Raw genomic sequence first — 18,879 nt, 5'->3', positions numbered from 1 at the left:
GTTGCCTAACCATCCAAGAGCATGCCATTTAGAGGGGCAACCAGCCAGGGACAGTGAAATCACACACTGCTTAGCTGCTTCACCTGCTGCAAAGACTACCTGCTTTATATGGGAAGTTGATTATTTTGGGGTACAATGGAAAGTGGATTTTATTTTTTTTTTCTCTCTGGGATTCTTATGATGCAGCATCCCAGTGGATTCTGAGGGATATTTAACTTATTGGGAAGGTTGGCCAAATTCTCTCCCATCTAAATACAGCATCTGCAGCAGTGTGGAATGTGTGTTGTACAGCTGTGAATGTTCCAGGCATTCAGCATGTCTCCTTTTTCACACAATAGCTTCTATTTATGGGTTTTCATCAAGTTGTACTCATGCATTCAACATGTCTTTGTGTGTGTGTTTTTCTTTTTTTTCTTTCTCCTTTTTTCTCCTTTTTTTTTTTTTTTGCTTTTGTTTTTTAAGGTTTGTAGAAACTCCGAGCCCCTTCTCCTGGAAGGAGAGTTACTACAGATCAGCCATGTCCCAGGGCTCACAGCCGAGGGAATTCCTCAGCCCAGAGGTAATCCAGCATCTCTGGGACTTCCTGGAACAGTGAGTAGCCCTTATCTGGAATTTTTGGAAGGTGTTTTAGGACAGGATGCTCCAGGGATTGATGGTGGGGGTTTTGGAGCCTTATGTACCTGTTGATTAGATATGGATGTGATGATTAGATGTGTCAGTCTGTGGTGACTGACAGCTCTTGAGCTCTCAAGAGGTTCCACATCCAGGCTATGGCGACCAAATGCAGTGATCAGCAGTGACACTGACTCTCTTCAAGACCTCTGGCTGAGCTGACTGCTTTCTAGGAAGTGATCACCTAAGGCACGTGGTTGGCATTTTCCCCTAAGGAAATGGAGTCATTACTCTATGTCCAGGCTGCATGTTTTCCTCTTTTGCTGATGCCAAGGAAGGAGAGGAGGTGAAGATGGTGCAGAGTTCACCCTGTCAGGTCTAATGAAGGAAATAAAACTGACTCTGTTCCCATTCCTGACTTGCCGTGACTAATGCTAAAACAGTTACTGCTATAAATCCTCCATGAGTTCTGTCTTTTAGTGATTTAACTCTTGCACTCTTATCTCATCTTTCTGGTCAGGCAAGTGAAATGTCCCTCCAGGCCCCGTCCTAGTTTGGGGCTGCTGTAGTACAGCGAGTGAGGAGATAGTTGTTCGTTAGTAATAACTTACTCTGTCATGAGACTGGTTCGTGGTTATGCCGAAGTACTGGATGACACCCTAGCAGGAGGGATGGGAAGGGAAGGTGGGGTGGTGGAAAAAGGAATTTGGCCAGTTTTAACTTTAGTACTGTGTTCTTTTCAGGCCAATATGCTCAGTTCAGCCAATTGATTTAAACTTCATCGATGGCCCATCTGAAAATGGCTCTACAAACAAAATTGAGATTAGCATGGACTGCGTCCGGGTGCAGGACACGGAGCTCAATGACCCAATGTGGGTGAGTAGTGAGAGCTTCCTTGACCTTTGGGGAAACATGGAGAGTTTTTGCAGGAGCTATTCCAGCTGTGTTGCCCCAGGTCCATCTTCCTACCTTGGCTGACTCCTGACCTGCTCTGCTTCTCCTGCCACAGCAATGGCAGGAGAGAGGGATGAGGCAGCTAAACTGGCAGGAGAGCTGGGGAGTCTCTTTCACACACTGCTCAACCATCCCTGCACTCTCCCTGCTTAGAGGTAGTTTTAGGTGGCCTCAGGGTTAAAATAGTTTGGGTTCTGGGCACAGTTGCAATTTTGCTGACCAAGGCCAGAGGTTCTTCACTGGTTTTTGTTCTCTTGAGGGTCATATAGGAATGAAAACTTTTTTTCAGACCATGGTTGGGGTTTTTTTCCTCCTGTTTCTCCAGACTAGAGTGTTTATATTGAGTCTTGGCCATGGGTGTCTCATCAGTATGGCTCAAGACTGGAATGCAGATGAGGCACTGGTGGTTGTTGGTTCATTGCCTTTGGCACAAACAGACTGGCTCTTTCTTAGCAATAGCTCTACTGAAGAAGCCAGGTGCTGTTCTTGCAGGCTGGAGCAGGAGGTATTTTGGAAGTTTGAGTTGTTCATGTCCTGTTTCTGTTCTTCCTGGATTTTGTATACTTTGGGATAAAAATAATGTGTAGTTTGAAATTTGTTTTGGTGTGTGTAAATTTTCTCGTTCCACTGTTTCCATCCTGAGAAAGTGTTGCCATTTGATTTCCTGGCTAATCAACCACAATTTTTAATGTGCCCAAAAATGGTATGTTGGCAGTTTGAATCCTGGCAGTGTTTGTAACCTGGAGGATTGTGTCTGCAAGCAAAGAACTCCTGGGTCATGCTAATTGCAGTCCCCAATGACAGACAGTTTGACCTGTTAATGCTACTTTGGTGGGACTGCTGGGGAGACTGCAGTGCTCTTCTTTTTCCATGAAGGTTGCAAAGGGTTAAAAGGACAATTTGAGGTTGGGTATGTGCTCAGCTAATGTGGTGAAGCTAATCCAAGTGCACAAGGAGAGGTGACTGAAATTAAGTCTGGTTATCTTTTGATTCTGCATTTTTCGGGACACAGAGGAGTGGGGTACAAGCCTTCCATCAGCATCTGGATCTCAGCTTTTTCCACCACTATAGCAAAGCTCCAGTAAAATGTTATCTCTTCAATGGACCAAAAGATTCTCCACATTTACAGGGACTTCTGATTTTCAAAGAGCATAGTAATAGTCTGCTTGAACTATGTCCTCTTAAAAAACAATCCCCACCAGTTTAAAGGTCATCAGCAGAAACTTTGCTCCTTCCATGCTCAAATCTGGACTTGTGGCATTGAGCACTAGTAAAGCCTCCCCATCTTCAGCTCCTCTGAGCTGTCTGCAGAGCACAGTGGAGGCTGACGGGCTCACTGAAGGCCTGTTCAGAGTCTCCCTCTCCTGTCTGTGGAGCAGAGAAACAGGAATGGAAAGACCCTTTCCCCTGACCTCTCTGAGCCCTGCTGAAGTGAGCACTGGTGGTAGGGAAGGGCACAAGCAGCTTTCTCTATGCAGTAAACTCTTGCTTATGATGGGCTTGATCCCAGCCTTGCAGGAGGCATTTCTGGAGAGGCCAAGCTGTACGGTGACTTCTTTTTAAGAAGTGTTTTTCACTGACGTGACAAGCTGAAGGGGGAGCAGGGAAATTCCATCCTATCCTCACCCTTACTGTAAGGCACCAGCTTAGAGTACATTAATGTATGTACATTAACAAATGTTCCAGTTTGTCTCCAGTGGAAGACAGCACCTTTGCTCAGTTGAATGCTGGACAAAAGCCTTCACAAAGCAAAATATGCATCGCAAACCTGTGCAAACAGCCTGTCTTTTAAAATGAGGAAAGCTCTTTTTACTCCCCTTACCACCACCACCACCTCCCTATAAATTTGCAAACATCCCTGACAGGTGACAACTCCCCTTGCAGAGAAGTCTGTGTTTGCTTTGCTGTTTCTGGGGCTCAAAGCGGCTGCAGCTTGCGTTAGCAGAGAATGTGTAGCCCGAGGCAAGGTGTTTGCTTTAATCTGAAATACCTTACAACCCTCTTCCCCTCCAGCTTCTCTTTTCCTTTGGATAGCTTCAGGGCACGAGCTTTCCTTGCACCTGTCTCTCCTGTAACCTCAGCCATGTCACTTCTAGACACGAGGTGCTGCACGCAGCTGATTGCAGCAAAGGGTTGAAGAGGGCAGATAAACACAAAGGAATGCAGCAGAAACAGAGGGGCCCTGGGAGATGAGCACTGAGATCAAGGCAGAGGGCTTTATAGTATTACATTTGTCTTAAGAAAAGAGCAAGGCCAGCTTTTCTCCAAAATGTATCACCCTGTGAGATTTAAATGGGTGCAAAGCAATTAAGACTGGTGTTTTTGAAGCAGTTGTCCTTGTGTAGACTTTGAGGCAATCCAAATCAGCCTTTAAAATAAGTTCTGCACCTTTTTTTCAACTTACTTCTGAAAAATTAAACTTTCAGTCTTAAAAGATGTCCACCTTTGATCCCAACAGTTGTGTTGGTAAGACCTGTGATTTTTTTTATTTTTATTATTTAACTTTCGGGGGTACAGTTGTTTGTTCACAATAGAGTTGGCAGTGGGGAAGGAGCTATAGTGTTCAGAACAGTGCCTGAAGAAACTGTCCTACCAGTGGGCTGGAAACTGAGCATAAGTTCTGCTCTCCTGAACACCTGCTAGTTGTGTTCATTGCCTTGACAATGCAACTGTTTGGAGAGAGAGCTGGAGAAGAGGGCTGGGTGACACAGAAACTCCTCTCATCTGAGCCCTTGCAGTTCTCACACACTTCTTTTTAAGGAAGAAACATTCTTCCTGTGTCCATATGAGAAAGGGGTAAGAGAAACTGGTGATCTGCACTGTCTTGGGATGAAAAGAGCTGGAGGGGCCAGGAAGAGGGTTTGTGGGTCTGGTGTAACACCAGACAGTCAGCAGCCTTCCCTGGCTCTGTGCCTTGTGACCAGCTCTTTCACAATGTCCTGGGTGGCCCCTCTGTGAGGCTGTCGGCTGTGCCCCTTCCTCTCCTCTGGTGTGAACCACAGGCAGACTGGAAAATCCCAGCAAAGATCTGCCTTTTTGCATGACCGGAGTGAAAGGCTGGTGGTCCCTGTGGGTGTGGAGAACGTTTAGCTTCTGCCATGGCCCTAGTGTGGGAAGGAGCTGCAGATGTCCAAGGAGGTAAGTTGAATGTGTGTCCTTGTGGGCCTCCTGTCATTCATTAGGCCCACCAAAGAGGGGGTCCCCAGCCTCTACTCTGATCAAGGATGTAGCCAGCAACCATAGGGTCTGTGGTGGGGTGGTGTCTGGCTCCCTGCGTTCAGGAGGAACATTGGTTGCAAAACCTATAACCTGCAGTGCTAGAAATTAGGTAATGTTATAGCAATTTTATATTTTTGTCTGACTGACTAAATGCCCTGGAGCAACAGGGAGGAGAGGTCTGGAGACCTCTCTCTAGGAATGAGTGTGTGGCAGTGCAATAACCCTGCATTGCCCTGGAGCCCTCTTAGTGCTGTCAGTCTGACCTACCAGGTGCAGAATTGCTTTCCTTCACCATCCCTCAGAAGTCCTGTAAACTGTTCAGCAATGCTTAGAGATGCTACTCTGGACCCAAACAAAGCTGCTTTGGGCTAAGGACTTCAGCAAGCAGCATCCTAAAGGTGTTATTTGAGGGGTTTGCAGAGTCTGTAAGTCGTCTGCCACCACCATCCCAGCAGTATGTCCAGGGTTCCAGGGAGCTTGCTGGCAGGAGCTGCAGTGCTGTCCCCAGTGATGGAGCAGCTTGTCCCCCTCCCCCTGTACATACCTTCCTTTCATGCCCCTGAGCGAGCCGTCCTCCCGCAGCCCCTTGCCTAACCAGTTCAGTGGAATGCCTTTTGCCCAGACAGTCGCCGTGGTCAGAGTTTTCTTAACCTGGATCCATTCCTCCCCATAAAAGGCAGAGAGAATTCCTTGCCTTTTTTTTTTTTTTTTACTTTTCGTTATTTATTTGTTCTTCCTCATCTTCTGCAAATAATTGTGGGGATTTGCTGTGTGTGGATTGATTAGGCACCGCTGAGCTCCCCGTGGGGTGGGGTTTAGCCTTGGGGATGGTGGTGTGGTACAGGATGTTGTCCTTTTGGGTTTGGGTACTCAGCTTCATGGGCTGTGGGTGTCCCAAGCCTGGTAGCTACAGAAATTTTGGAGGTGCAACATGCATTTTATAGTTTTATAAGTGAGAGCTGAAGCTCTGTGACTCTGCTGTTCTCCTCTATACATAGAGTAAAGATAACTGTTGGCTGTAGGATAGACAAGATACAGCCCATGGAGGACATGGAGGTGTCAAGGCTCTCAGCCTCAGCCCTCTTACCAATGACACATCTCAGAGCTGGTGTTTGATAATTCCCAATGGAAACAAGAAGCTTTTCCCATATTTAGCTTGCTGTAGGCGCATGAAGGAGCCACCCAAGCCACTTTGTACAAGATACCCTCCCCTGCTGCAGCCCAGTGGGCTGTAGAGGAGCTACTCTTGTCTGAGGTAGCTGCTGGCTCTCTTCTGCATGCTCTCAGCCTTGGTACCATGTAAATCAGTTCAGTAATTCATATTTGGCAGCTATGCACTGAATTCCTGGGTCCCCATCACCTGGGAGCTGTGGTCAGGATCAGATGTGCAACACTACGATGGGCAGACACAAAAAAATCCAACCTACTGTCCAGAAGGATGTCTGTGGTGTCCGAGATTTTAATATTAAAGCACAGGCTCTAAACTCTATTAACTTTTAATTACTTCCTTAAAAGTGTTTGTGTGGTTCAGGAGGACTCCACTTGCTGCAAGGTAATGGCTGAAGAAGCAGATGAACGCTGGTTAAGGGGCGGTGAGACTGGGACAGGCTGGACATCCCTGTGTATCCACAGCAGGGCAAGGAGGGTGCCTCAGTGCAGGGACTGACTAACACATGGTGTGTGTCTCCACGGGCTCTAGCAGGTGTTGCAGCCCTGCATTTTGCTGGGAAATGGTTTTGCACCTGGAGGATAAGGCTGATTTGATAAATAGATGCAGCAAAGTGGGTTGTGTGGCCATCTGTTTCCACGCCTAAGTATTCCTGGATTGACCATAGAAAGGAAGGAAGGACTTTGTACAGCACAGGGATGTGATCAAAGCTTTTATTACTGTCTGGTTTGTGCTTGAGAGAGTTCGAGGCTTGCCAAGTTTCTCTTCTTTGTGGGTATTTATTCGTTCCATAGCTGTGCAAAGAAAGTTGAGATTATGCAAAGGCATTTCCATAATGAGCAAATGCATTATTCTGTTGGAAGCTTCCCTCCAGCACCTCTCTTGTTTGCACTTAAACTCAGAAGCTCTCCTAATTTAGGCTTGGCTATGTAATCTTGCTTAATGTTTAATCTTCTCCAGTGTAGGTCCCTCCAAATGATCAAATCATCACATTTAGAGCTGCAGATCCAAAGTAGAAATGGTCAATTCTTTCAGATAAGAATGAATGTAAAGAATGCATTTGTACACTCAGTTTGACCAAAGCCTGAAGATTTCTCTCATCTTGTGTGTATCAGGGGTCTAAAGACGTAATTATGTTTCTTTAAAATAATTTTTCCCTAGCTCCCTTTCCTGTGCTACTTGGCCCTGGTTCTGGCTGCAAACCAGGGCTGGCTTCATTTCTTCCTGTAGGAGTGCAGCCAGTTGATGAATATCCTTACACCGAGTGTTTTATTTTGATGTAAATTCCCAGGATTCTCAAGGGTATTGAAGAAAACTAATGGGTGATATGTCTGCTGTGCTATAGATAATTTTGGAAGCATATTTAAGATTTCTTCAAATATTTCTTCCCTTTGAGCATCTTGCTTTGCATCCATCTTGGGAAGGAATAAACTAATTTTAAGCTGAAAAACACAAAACTACTGGAAGGTAGTCACATGTGAGATGAGGTGTTCGTTCTCCTCTGGAGGGTGGCTTTAACTCTATGATTCGTATTGCTATGAGCACCTGAAGTGGAAGAGTGTAGCAATTGGAGTCCTGTCATCTGCCTACATACAAATACCTCAGAACAACCGAAGCAGTCACTTCAGAAAACGTCTTCCCCAAGCAGCTAGGCCTGCCTCCAAGGGTTTCCATGGTGCTGCATGTGCTCCTTGAACAAGTATGGAGCAATAATGCATTAGTGCTTATTTTACATCTTTAAAAGGTCTGCACAAATGTTGAATTAATCTTGATCTTGAAGCAATAGATTGTAGGAACTTTTGCCTCTGGAGCAAGTTTTAAGGTTTATGCTGTCTTGATGGGAACTTTGCTCTGTTTCTACCTAGTTGATAGGATCCTCTTAGGATCCTCTTTCCTTCCCCCCCCTCAATGATAGACATAATTTCCATATTTGTTGGGAGCACTTTGATTGGGTTAGAGCCTGTAAGTGGTAAACCCCTTGGGCAGCTGGCATTTCAGCAAGCCATGAAGTGCAGCATCAACACCAGTAGAAGTAGAGTGACCATCCCCAGAGTTCACCTTCCTCTGGACTTTTTGTGTTTGTTTTGCACTGTTATTTTTGGTTGTTTTTAAACCAAATTGCTGGAAGAAGGAACATAAGATCTTTTTCTCTTATTAGCTGGAAGTAGGGTGATAAATTGAGCTGTCTATATCCAGCCAAGTGAAAACTTCATGGAGCTTTGTGGTATCCCTCTTTGTAGGCTGAGGTGGATGGAGGATGGAGAGCACCTCTCAGTGCTGTTGCAAGCTGCAGAGCTGACCATGCCAGGGAGAGGTTGCTCCTTTCAGGCTAAGACAGACCTGGAGCACAGCCCTGGGAGTGTCCTGCTCACCTTCCTGGTCCAACACAGCCAAAGTGTCTGTGCTGCAGAGATCTGTGGGGTGTAGCTTTTGTTTTAAAAGTAATTTCTTGCATTAATTGGGATTCTTGCTTTGAAGAGAGTCTTATACATCCAAAGTCTCACTGTATATGTTGCTTTGTGGTTCTGCAGATCCTGCCCACAGTCCTGTTAATGACTATTATTTTTTCCTCCAATATTTCATGAGGAGACTTTTGGACTAGGTAATATTTTCTTCTGAATGTCTGTACCATCTGCTTTCCACCTCACTGTCATTGATTTGATAGCATTGAAATTAATGAGGGAGTGAATTGTCAGGCAGTCAAAAATTAAATCAGTGTCTGTGAAGCGTAGATTAAGGAGTGGTTTGTGGCCTGGGTTCGTTTGCTCACTGCTAACTGAACTCTTCACTAATCAGCATCTGAATTTGCACAGATTAATAAAAGATCAAAGAAATTTTCAGTAATGAATGTAACTGTCACTCTAAAAGAATGGATTTTTATCTCCAGCTTGCTTAAACAGAAGGAAGAGGTACCCTGAAATACTCTTATTTCTCTTTGAGAGCATGGATGGGTATGGTGGACCTCATGGGGATGTCCAGACTGGATTAAAATTAAACAAGTCTGAAACAAACGTGATCAGTCTTCTGGGGAAGATCTCTAACCCAACAACTGAACCCCATGGCCATTGCCCTACTGGTGGTGGACATGGCATGTGAGAACAGGCAAGGGTCACCCACAGACCAGCACTGCAAAGTACAACATTTCTGCATAGGAAACAAGGCATAACCCAGCTTCCTGGCTGCCTCAGGAGGTGTGTGGTACCCCAGCACTCCAGCACAATATAGGATAACAGTGATGTGTTAACATGAGAAGCATGAATGGCCATTGGTTGAAGGGTCAGGGTTTAACCAGAGGTTTGGAAGGCTGTTCTCGAATTATTGCCAAGTGGTAGCTTTCTTTTCAATACTGGATTATTTTAAAAGGGTTTGGGTGGGAGGGAGTTGGCAGTGTGGCAGAGTCTGGTTGGAAAGAGCTGCTATGATTGTGCGTTTATAAACAGTTGTGCATTTCATGAGAGCAATCTGTAGTTTATACAAGATAAGGGAAGAACAACACTTTCCCCTCAGCTGCTTGTGCAAGAGCAGCCCTGGTCTATCAACAGTTGCTCCTCTCTCTAATTGAAAACAAAGGCTCTGTAATCTGTCGCTATCTCCTTTTCCCTTTCCCTGGCCAGAGCGCTTGGTCTCTGGGATGCAGGTTTGTGCCATGACCCTGTCCCACCTCCAGCTGGAGGAATGGGACTGTTTATGCCAATCAGGAGCAATTTTGATGAGTTTTCTTGTGTAACCCTCTATTAACTTTCAAAAAATATTTCACAGATATGGGAGGGGGCGGGGAAGGAGAGGGTCAATCATGCTGTTTTGAGCATCCAAAGATCCTCATGAGGCAAAAATGCTGTTTGAATGTTGAGGCTTGTTACTCCAAGAAAAGAGCTGCAGAGGCTTGAACCCCCAAAATCCCCTGGTCATATTTCCATGCATGAGTGTCTGCTGACCTGTGTTTTGTGTTCATCAGTGCAAAAGTGTCTGCTCAAGTGTCTGCTGGCCAGTGGTTTTGTGGGCTTATGTGTTGCCTTGCCAAGAGCTCTGTGTTCATACAGTATTATCTCTCAGCATTTTAGTGAAAGCAACTGTTCTTTAAAGAGAATCACTAGGGTACAGAAAAAGTTAGAAAATTAGATAAAAGGAGCACCAGGAATAAGCAGAAACACTTTTTAATAAATCATCTGTATGCTCTGTGTCCAACCTATGTCATACACCAGCTGTGAGTCCTTGCTGGCACTTTGATGGGAATGACCCTTGATGGTATTGGAGGGTTTTTGGTTGTGCAGACATAGGGCAGGTGTGGGGGCCTTGCATCACCTTGGCTGGAGAGCTGAATCTCTCCGGAGGAGTGTTTTGCTCTCTCATTAAATGGAGCTCAGCAGCCGGGGGGCAGAGTGCCTGAGGGCTGTGTGCGCCCTTCCTAAACCAATATTGCACAGTGGTTGTGAAGGGAACTGGTTTTGTTTCACAATTCCTTTCCACCTTCCCTCTCCCTGCTCCCCCTCCATGTAGTGTTATCTCCTGACATGATGCCATTAACTCTCTAATTAGCCCTAGGGGTGTTCTGGGGGAGATAACGAGACTGTAGGAGCTCAAATAAGCAGCGTGCGCAGATGTTTACCCAGGGTCGGAGGGCAGGGCTGTTGTGACAGGCGATTGCCTTGGGGAGGGCATGTTCCATGGGGAAGGAGAAACAGACCTGCACCATGGGCAGAGCTGGAGCTGGGCTCTACTCCTGTCTTTGGCAAGTCCACCTATTTACCCTGCACTTTCAAAATGGGGGGGGGGGGGAAATGCAAATTGGAGCCCTTGGAAGAAAGGATTGATCCTCAGTACTAAACACTTGCAGACAGGGCACGTTTGTAGCTTGAAGGCTCATACATTTGAGTGCATTCCAAAGGAATTTCTGGGCTTCCGACCTGTCCCTGGGTCAGTGGTAAGGAAGCCAGGAGAGAATCGAATTTGTACTCCCATGTGCAGCAGAGAGGTTAGCTCTGAGAGCAGGGGCTGCCTGGTCTCTCTCTTGCACAGGGATGAGCTGCAGCTCCATGCAGTGCTCCAGAGCAGCCTGCCTTGGAAGTACACAGGGATGTAGCCAGTCAGCAGCAGGCAGGATGATGCCTTTTATGCATCATCTCTTTTTTTTTTTTTCTATTCGTTATGGTTGGATTAAAAACACACACAAAAAAAAGGAAAGTCCCTGTTTCAGGGATTGGGATGTTTTTCTCTCCCTTCCATGTGGTTTTAGCAGTGAAGTTCTCTGCATGAGTTTTCAAGAAGGCAGGTTGACTTTTACATTTTCTTGAAAGTATTTTCCTTTAGCTCTTTAACCTGGCTGTCTGCTGTCGCAGAGTGTCACATCTGTCCCTGTGAAGTCTTCACTGGAAAGACTCTCAAAGCCAATTGGTGGAGGCTTGCTTTTTGAGCATTCAGCAGTTATTCAGATGTAACAAAAAAAAAAAAAAACCAAAACAACAAAATAGCACAAAAAAGCTGTTCTATTTTTCCCCTCCTCCTTCTGTTATCTTGGTCCTAATTTGTAAACATTTCTGAGTTAAGTGAATGTCACAGTCCGTGGTGACGCAGTAGATCCAGATGCTATTTTTGTAGGAGCAGAGAGGTCTGAGCAGATTTTTTTTTTTTCTTTGATCTGCAGAAAATTCTGCATGAACCACCTAACATGCAGGCAGGTGTGCGTGCACACACACCCCCTTCTACAAGAAATTACGCAATCTCCAATTAACAGTGCAGTTGTGGTAATGACATTTTTAATCGTCGTGATTTTGCGCACTTACCTTGCGACCAGGAAGGTTGAGAACTTGCACGTGGTACTGGTGCGAGAGACTGGGATGAACCATAAAACAGCACAGAGAAAGAGCATTCAAACAAACAGCCTGAATCAGCAGCTTGGCTTGGCCGACAGCTCATTTTGGAAACTTAGGGGTCTTGTTTGCGTATTACTTTGTTCTTCAGCATACCAGCAGGAGCCACAAAGCATTGCCAGAAGCTTTCTAGAATATCTGACTCAGACCTGAGAGGGTTGCAGCTGAAACTTTCAAATCTAACTAGCAATTATTATTTTTAGTTTCCTACAGTATTGGAGGTAAATTGCTTTAAGGAGACTTCCTTTCCTGAGGCTAAGCTACTTTTTTTTTTTTTTTTTAAAATTCAATCCAACTAGGTATCCAAAGCATGAAGTGCCAGGCTTTTCTCTTGCTGCTTTGGCTTGATTTCTTTGTTTTCTACTTTGTTCTTTTTCTGTTCAGAGTGGGAGAGAGTTTATTGGACTAGAAGAATAGAGTTAAGCCTTGTTCATCTGGCCTCAATATGAAGTAATTCTTTTTAACATGTGAAAGGAGGGCCTTTGCTTGAATCTGTTTGCTTTTTCTGATTGGTATGATGAGGCATACATACCTGTTTACAAAGATTGTCTTGCCATGACTTCAGACCATTACAGTCGGTGTTTCCCTTGGAGACCTGTCCAGAAGGCTCAAACAAATTGTAACTATCACTGCCCCATGGCTGAAAAGTGAGTGTGCAGTCTGAGGAGGTGGGGGATGTCATTCTGCTTTTATGACTCAGCCACTTAAACATACGGTATTTCAGGGAGTCAAGTTTTCCTCTGAGAACCTCTAAGATAGGCTGCCTGGCTGCTGTTAGGTTGTTGGAGGCTCGTCTATGTGAAATTTTTTGCATCTATGAAAGGAGAGAATGAGAGCCCAGGAGCTTTTCTTTCTGGTGGTAAGGTAGTAAAGCTCAAGCCTTTACTTTTCCCTTGTCTATTAGTGCCGGTACAAATATTCAAGGCATGACACCAGCCCATGGGACAGGGGAAAGCATCTTATGAACATCTTTAGGTCTGGAGCCAGTGAAACAAAAGGTTGGATCCCTGGACTGATGAGAGGGGTATGCTTGTGCCTGGGCTGCAGCAGCGCTGGTGGGTGCAGTGTCTGGTGTATGCTCTGTTACCTCCTGCCACCCCTGTTGGAGTGGTGGTGGCCTTCTTGGTGTCCCTTGTGGATGACTGATTTGCAAAAAGCCACTTGTCCAACATCCACTTCAAGGTGACCACACAGGCTAATGCCTCTGAAATACTGAGCCAGGTCAGGGCAGTGTGTACAGAGGGAAGGGATTTGTGCTGACATGTCAATTTATTCATGCTATATACACTTCTCCTCGTGTTTGACATGCAGATCTCTTTGGATAAACTTCCACATATCTCTCTCTATCTGGGTGTTGCTTCAACCACAGCCACCTCCAGCCACCTGTGGGACAGAAGATGGCAGATACATAGCACAACAATGCTGCATTAATGACCTGGAGAAGGAGGATCTTCTGATAGCATAGCTATGAAAGAGGTTTTTGCAATGACTTGCTGAGATTGGGAGATTTATCTGTGTATCTTCTCGTTCTCTCTCTGTCCTGTCCATAGATTTTGAACTTGTGGGGCAATATCAAAAACTTGACAGTATTTAGGGATCATAGTCCTCTGAGCACAGCATAACTTTTCCTCGCTATTGGACAACAGAAATCCAGAGGTGACTTCTGGTTTGATGTCCAGCTCTGTGTAAGCTTTGCAGTGCTGCTACAAAGATCTAGTTGGTAAGGGTGCTGTGGCTGCTCCCTGGAAACCTTTCCTATATCTCCAGATTAGTACTTGTGTGGCTTTTTGGCTTGTGCCCATCTTGGATGAGGTCAGGTAAGTACATCAGGCGTAGCCCCTGGTGTTAAGTGGTGCTGGGGAAGGTGGAGAGGAGGGGAAGAGGTTATGGCAGTGCTCTGTTGAGTTCTTCCTGTGATGTAGGAAATCTGTGTGCTCAGCAGGCTCTTGCTACGTGGTAGCTAAGGAGCGCTGAAGGTGTGCGTGGCCCCAGCCTGAGCTGGGATGTTGCTGGTGGTGATAGGCAAAGCTCTGCCTTCTCTGGAGAGGGCTCAGTGCTCCTCTCTGCAGCCTGTTCTTGGAAGTGCCTCCTTGCGTTGTGCTTGGTGAGGAGGAATTGGTAAGGTGCACTGGAAACATTTGAAACCTTTTGCTCTTGTGCCCAGCCCTTTTGAACTGTGCTCACACGATGGGAGCTAAATCAGACCCCTGCCCTGCTTCTTGTGTCAAGAAGCTGCTGTGGGGGAAGGAGGGCACTGCGATCCTCTGCTCTGTGTGTGTTCTTGTTTTGCTTTCTGCCTGAAGATGGTTTTGCTCCATTTTATTAGTGGCAGTCTTACGAACGTGCTGCCTGTCTTTAGCCTGGAGAGAGGCTCGTGTGAGCTTGCAGCGTCCTTTAATTCACAGAGGCTGCCGTGTGGTGAAGGCGGCAGCCCAGAAAGCTGTTGGCCCTGTGAGAAGCACAGCCTGCCTGCTTCCATCTCCCTGTGAGCCCCAGTCCCCTCCCTGTGTGCTCAGAGAGCTGGGGTTAAGTGATGCCCAGAGGCGAGGCGGGGCAGGGAGCAGCAGCAGCTCCTGGGCAGAAGCTGAGCTTCAGGGAGGTGTTGAGGCCGTGTGTGGGTTTCAGCCCTGCCAGGGTCCCCTCTCCCTCCCTGCAAAGCACCTGTGGGTCGGTCGCTCAGCACTCGCGGTGGGAGGTTTGGTGTTTTCTGCGAGCGCTCGCAGTCCGTGCTCGGCAGTCTGGCACGGGTCTGCTTGACGACAGGTCCTCAAATAAAACCAGGGAGCGCTGTCATTAGGCTGGGCGGGCAGGCGGCCGCGCTCTGATCTGGATGTTTGGTTTCCTCTCTTCCCCCCCTCCCCACCTCTTTAAAAAGGTGTTTTGTTTCTCCTTGCTTACCCTGCTCTCTGGGAGCAGCTGCCTTTTGTTCTCGCCGTGCATCCCGCTCGCCCGGCGAACCCTCGCACGGGGGTGTTTTGGAGTGGATCGGGGCGATCCAGCCCCGCTCCAGGTGGGCGACCGGAGCTGCCGGCAGCACAGCGCGGACCTCGCACCGCCGGCACGCTCCGGATGTCTCCGTTTGGGACACTAGGACAGGATGGGGGATTTTGTCTGCTTGTTCAGAGTAAAATCACAATGGGGCCGTTGCGGTCTGCGTGCTCTGCTCTCGCACAGATTGAGTCTCAGCTAAGTGCTCTTACTTTTGAAAAGTTTGCTGTGGGCATAGTATCCAGCTGGTTTTTACTGAGCAGTACCTAAAAACTTTTCCCATATATTAATTCAAAATCGTGAGTCCCTTTGGATGAATTGCCTTTTTTTACTTTTTTTTTAACATTTCCTTGGCGCAAGTTAGAAGCAACTGCAAAGGAGGAGAAAAAACGTAGCTGGAGTGATGCCCTGTGAACACAGGACCTGTTGGCTGTGAGCATGTATGAGAGCACACAGATGATGGAGAATGTAGCTGGATTATGGTGCATGAAGCCAGCGATTGATTCTCAGCTCCTTGGGATTTTTATCCCAAACCTGCACACTGCAGCAGCCAGGTACTTGGCTGCGTTACTGCACCGCTGGTGTCGAGCATTGCATCTCAATCCCTTCCCTAACGTTTTGGGCTTTGGTAGCAGCAAAGCCTGCGCCTGAAAAAAAACAACCCTGGAGTCTTCTCAGAAAATAAATAAATAGGAGAAGTTTCTCAGAGGGGCTCCTTTGGAGCAACTCCATGGCTATTTTTTGAGTTCCCAAACTCGTAGAAAAGTGACAGGGGAAAGTTATTGTTTCCTTTCTTTTCCTTGTCTGTCTTTATCTTTTTTTCTTTTTTTTTTTTTTTGTCCATTTCCCCCCCTTCCCTTCCCTTTGCTTTTTAGAGATTGGTGATAAGGAATTCTAACTACTTAATGAGCTGGGAGAGGCCTCTCTCCATTGGAGTGGAGGACTCCAGGTGGCACTTTGACAGATTGGACAGGTAAGGCAGGAGAGCCCCACCTCCTCCTCCTTGCCTATGGTTAGGTATATAAGGGAAACTTCAATTATGCAGAGAGGCACACTCTGAGTCCTGTTATCTTCCAAGTAGCATCACATATTTTTAGGGTCTTCTAGGGGGTGGGAGGTGTTTGTCAAAATCCTGGAGCCAGAAGAAAGAACAGCAGCATTGATCAATTTGACTGCTAACATGTTGTACCTGGAAAACAATGCCCAGTCCCAGTATAGCGAGGTAAGGATTCTAGGTTTGAGCTATGATATCGCTAATTATTTTTATTTTTAGTGAATGTGTGCAATTTCTTCACCCCTGAAGTTAGGTGTAGAATATACACTTGTTTTTTGAAACTTTTGCATTTTACAATGGGAAGAGTTTGGGCTAAATATCTGAATGAGAGTGAACTTCAAGTCTTTGTATTTGGGACAGCAAATTTGTTTTGGGAACTCTGATCAGCCAAACATAATTTTCTTGCATTGGAGAATCAAGGCAAGGCAGTAGTTTATGGTGGGCAATGCACACAGGTTGCATTCCTGTAGCAGTCTGAACACTATCTGTGTTGACTGCATTATAACTCTTTTACGAGTCTTTTATTGCCAAAATTGCTGCTTGTGGTTAAAAGTGGATGGTATCTAGGAAATAACAAAAATGTGTTATAAATCCCTTCTTAGGTTACTTTTTAAGTAAAATAATATGCAGAGAAAGGTTTTGTGCTGCAAATGCTGCGTTAGCGTCCACACCAGTAAGTCTTCTACTCGGTGCTGTTAATACCTTGCCTTGTAACTTGCAGCAGCAAGATATTTTCTACAGGGTGTTTGTATAAGCATATTATATGAGGATGAACGTGTGTACAGTGGATGCATTTTGCTTTCTACAGCCCTTTGCACCTCATGGGTGTGAGTGGAACGCAAACTTCAGATGCAGCTTTGATTTAATTTTTTTTAATTATTTATTTAATGGCTTTTAACCAGCTGGGTCGATGCTTTGTAAGGTGGCAGTGGGGAGAATTGCCACACGCTGTGCAAATCTTTCAGGAAGTTACCAGGGGTTGAGGGAGATCTAACGACAATATTGGTTTACATTCCAGCGGAGACAGCAGCTGTGTTGACACTTGCCAGAATGGCAAAGCAGCCACAGCTCCTCTGTGTGTGTGCGAGTGTGCGCGCGTGTATTCCTGGTGAAAAGGCTTCAAGTGCAGGGCATGGGGTACAAGCCCCGAAGCAGACAGGAGCTCAGCCTCTTGGAAGAGAAAACAAAATAGAAATTGATAGGCCGAGAGCATGGCTAGGAGATGCGATAGCTGGCGAGGGAAAGCGTGTTAAAAGTACACGCTTGGGGCTTGCACACCTGGGATGGTGGGTTTGCGACTCAGGGAGAGCAAGGGGTAAACTGAAAGCAGTGTGCTCTCCCTGTCCCCCTCCGCAGGGAGTGCGCGTGGGTGCTGCTGCTGCCGCCGTTCAAGAGACCCAAACTGGTGACTCTTTTTTCCTCTCTTCCTAGGTTAATTATAAACTCTTAAATGTGGAGAGAGCACTTCTTGGAGTGTTTGCTTGGTGTTATTTGTCTGCTGCTATCTGATCAACTTTCGCTGAATAGCAGCGGTGGGGCTGTGGAGTCCCTATGGTTGACTTGCTGGGCTCATCTGTCAGAAGCGATGCGCTCAGGAGCGTTCTCGCTCCGCTTAAATGCCGCTCATCACTGTTGCTGTCAGGGGAAGTTTTTGAAAGGCTTTAGCTCTGAATTTTTTTTTTCTTTTTTCCTCCCACCCTCGCTTTTCCCTCCTTGTATTTGAGCAAGGTGCACCGACTTTGTTCATTCAGCGAAGCATTGTACGCTGGGGAGGGAAAACTCGATTAGCATTGACTTGGCTTCATTTCTGAAGAAGAGCAGCCTTGCTAATGACTCGTCTCAAAAGAGAGGGAGACTTGTTAATGCTCAATTAAAATATATTGGTGATGATGAACCTCGCCCATCCTAAGCTTGCAAACAAGAAGTAGGCTTTGGCATGGTTTCCTTAAAAAAGTAAAAATAAAAGACTCTCACTGTGCAAATAGAAGCAGCACTTTGTTGTCATTGGTGCTTGCTGTAATTCAGATTTTAGAGCTGTTGCTGGGTCGGTCACAAGGCAGCCATACCAACTCTTGAAAAACTTAGTATAGACTATATTTTGGGTTTAAAAACGGACAAAAACTTATCTAATTTTTTTTTTCTTTTTCTCCCTACTAAAACTAAGTTTTAAAATGGAGAGCAGGGAGTCTTCTCTCACCCGAAGCCCCTTTTTTTGGGGTGCTCTGCCCAGCCGCCCCAGGTTGCTCGCTGCTTGCTTGCAGATGCTGAGCTGTGCCCTCCTCACCCGCGGGCTGTGCGGTGCATTCCGCCCTGCAGCCTGGGAACCGGCCCTTGCACAAGCCCCTGTTTGGGCTGCGTGGTCAGGGTGGTGAGCTCACACCATCGCCCACAGCCCTTCGGCACCCGTGCCTGCAAGTGTGGTGCTGAATGCCACGGTGAGATGAGGTGTTCCTCCCAAATGGGTAAAATCTCCCTGAGACAAGCTGAGAGAGGGAACAAGGGTGTTGAAGTGAATCACAGCCCTGAGAGGCTGGAGGTGGAACCTGCCTCAACCACTTTTCCAGCTTAATCTAACTCAGCATTTGATCTGGGTCAGCTATAAGAACGATGAAGCTCTTTGCTGGCGGAGCACTGGACTTGATGACCCTGGAGATCTCTTCTTGTGTGTTTATTAGTGGATGTGAAAAGAAGAGAGACACTGGGGTAGTTATAATAGGTTGATGAGGTGCTGATGAACAGGAACCCTTTGAATCTCGTTGTGTCTTCCTGCCTCATCTCCACATCTGGAATTTTGTGTATACAAACGTTTGTGGGGAAGCATGCACAGAATTGGGTGTGAAGGAGAGTATCTGCAAGTTTGTCCGGTTTTGTCCAGGTTTCCTGGGTGCTGGGAGGGGAGGATGAGAGCAAGAGAGATTCCCTTTAGGAATTCTGGATTATTCTTCAGTTTGGCTGAGATGATGACGCAGAGTTTGGAGTGTTTGCTAAAATCAAATTAAATCACTGCCAAAAGAATA

The 18,879-nt window shown here is 46.3% G+C and overlaps 1 protein-coding gene across 2 annotated transcripts in view; it reads left to right on the top strand.

Moving 5' to 3' along the window:
• Window positions 1–18,879, top strand: part of TP63 (tumor protein p63) — a 102,866-nt gene that overhangs the window by 20,279 nt on the left and 63,708 nt on the right. For both annotated transcript variants that reach the window (XM_027685714.1, XM_027685715.1), the window contains exons 2-3: window positions 463–591; window positions 1,356–1,488. In XM_027685714.1, the coding sequence (XP_027541515.1) occupies window positions 463–591; window positions 1,356–1,488 (262 nt within the window). The remainder of the gene's footprint in view (window positions 1–462; window positions 592–1,355; window positions 1,489–18,879) is intronic.

This window comes from Neopelma chrysocephalum, unplaced genomic scaffold, assembly GCF_003984885.1.
Source record: "Neopelma chrysocephalum unplaced genomic scaffold, ASM398488v2 Primary Assembly neopelma1_69, whole genome shotgun sequence".
Lineage (NCBI taxonomy): Eukaryota > Metazoa > Chordata > Aves > Passeriformes > Pipridae > Neopelma > Neopelma chrysocephalum.
Note: the sequence above shows the minus strand (reverse complement) of the source record. Positions and strands in the feature narration are given on the sequence as shown.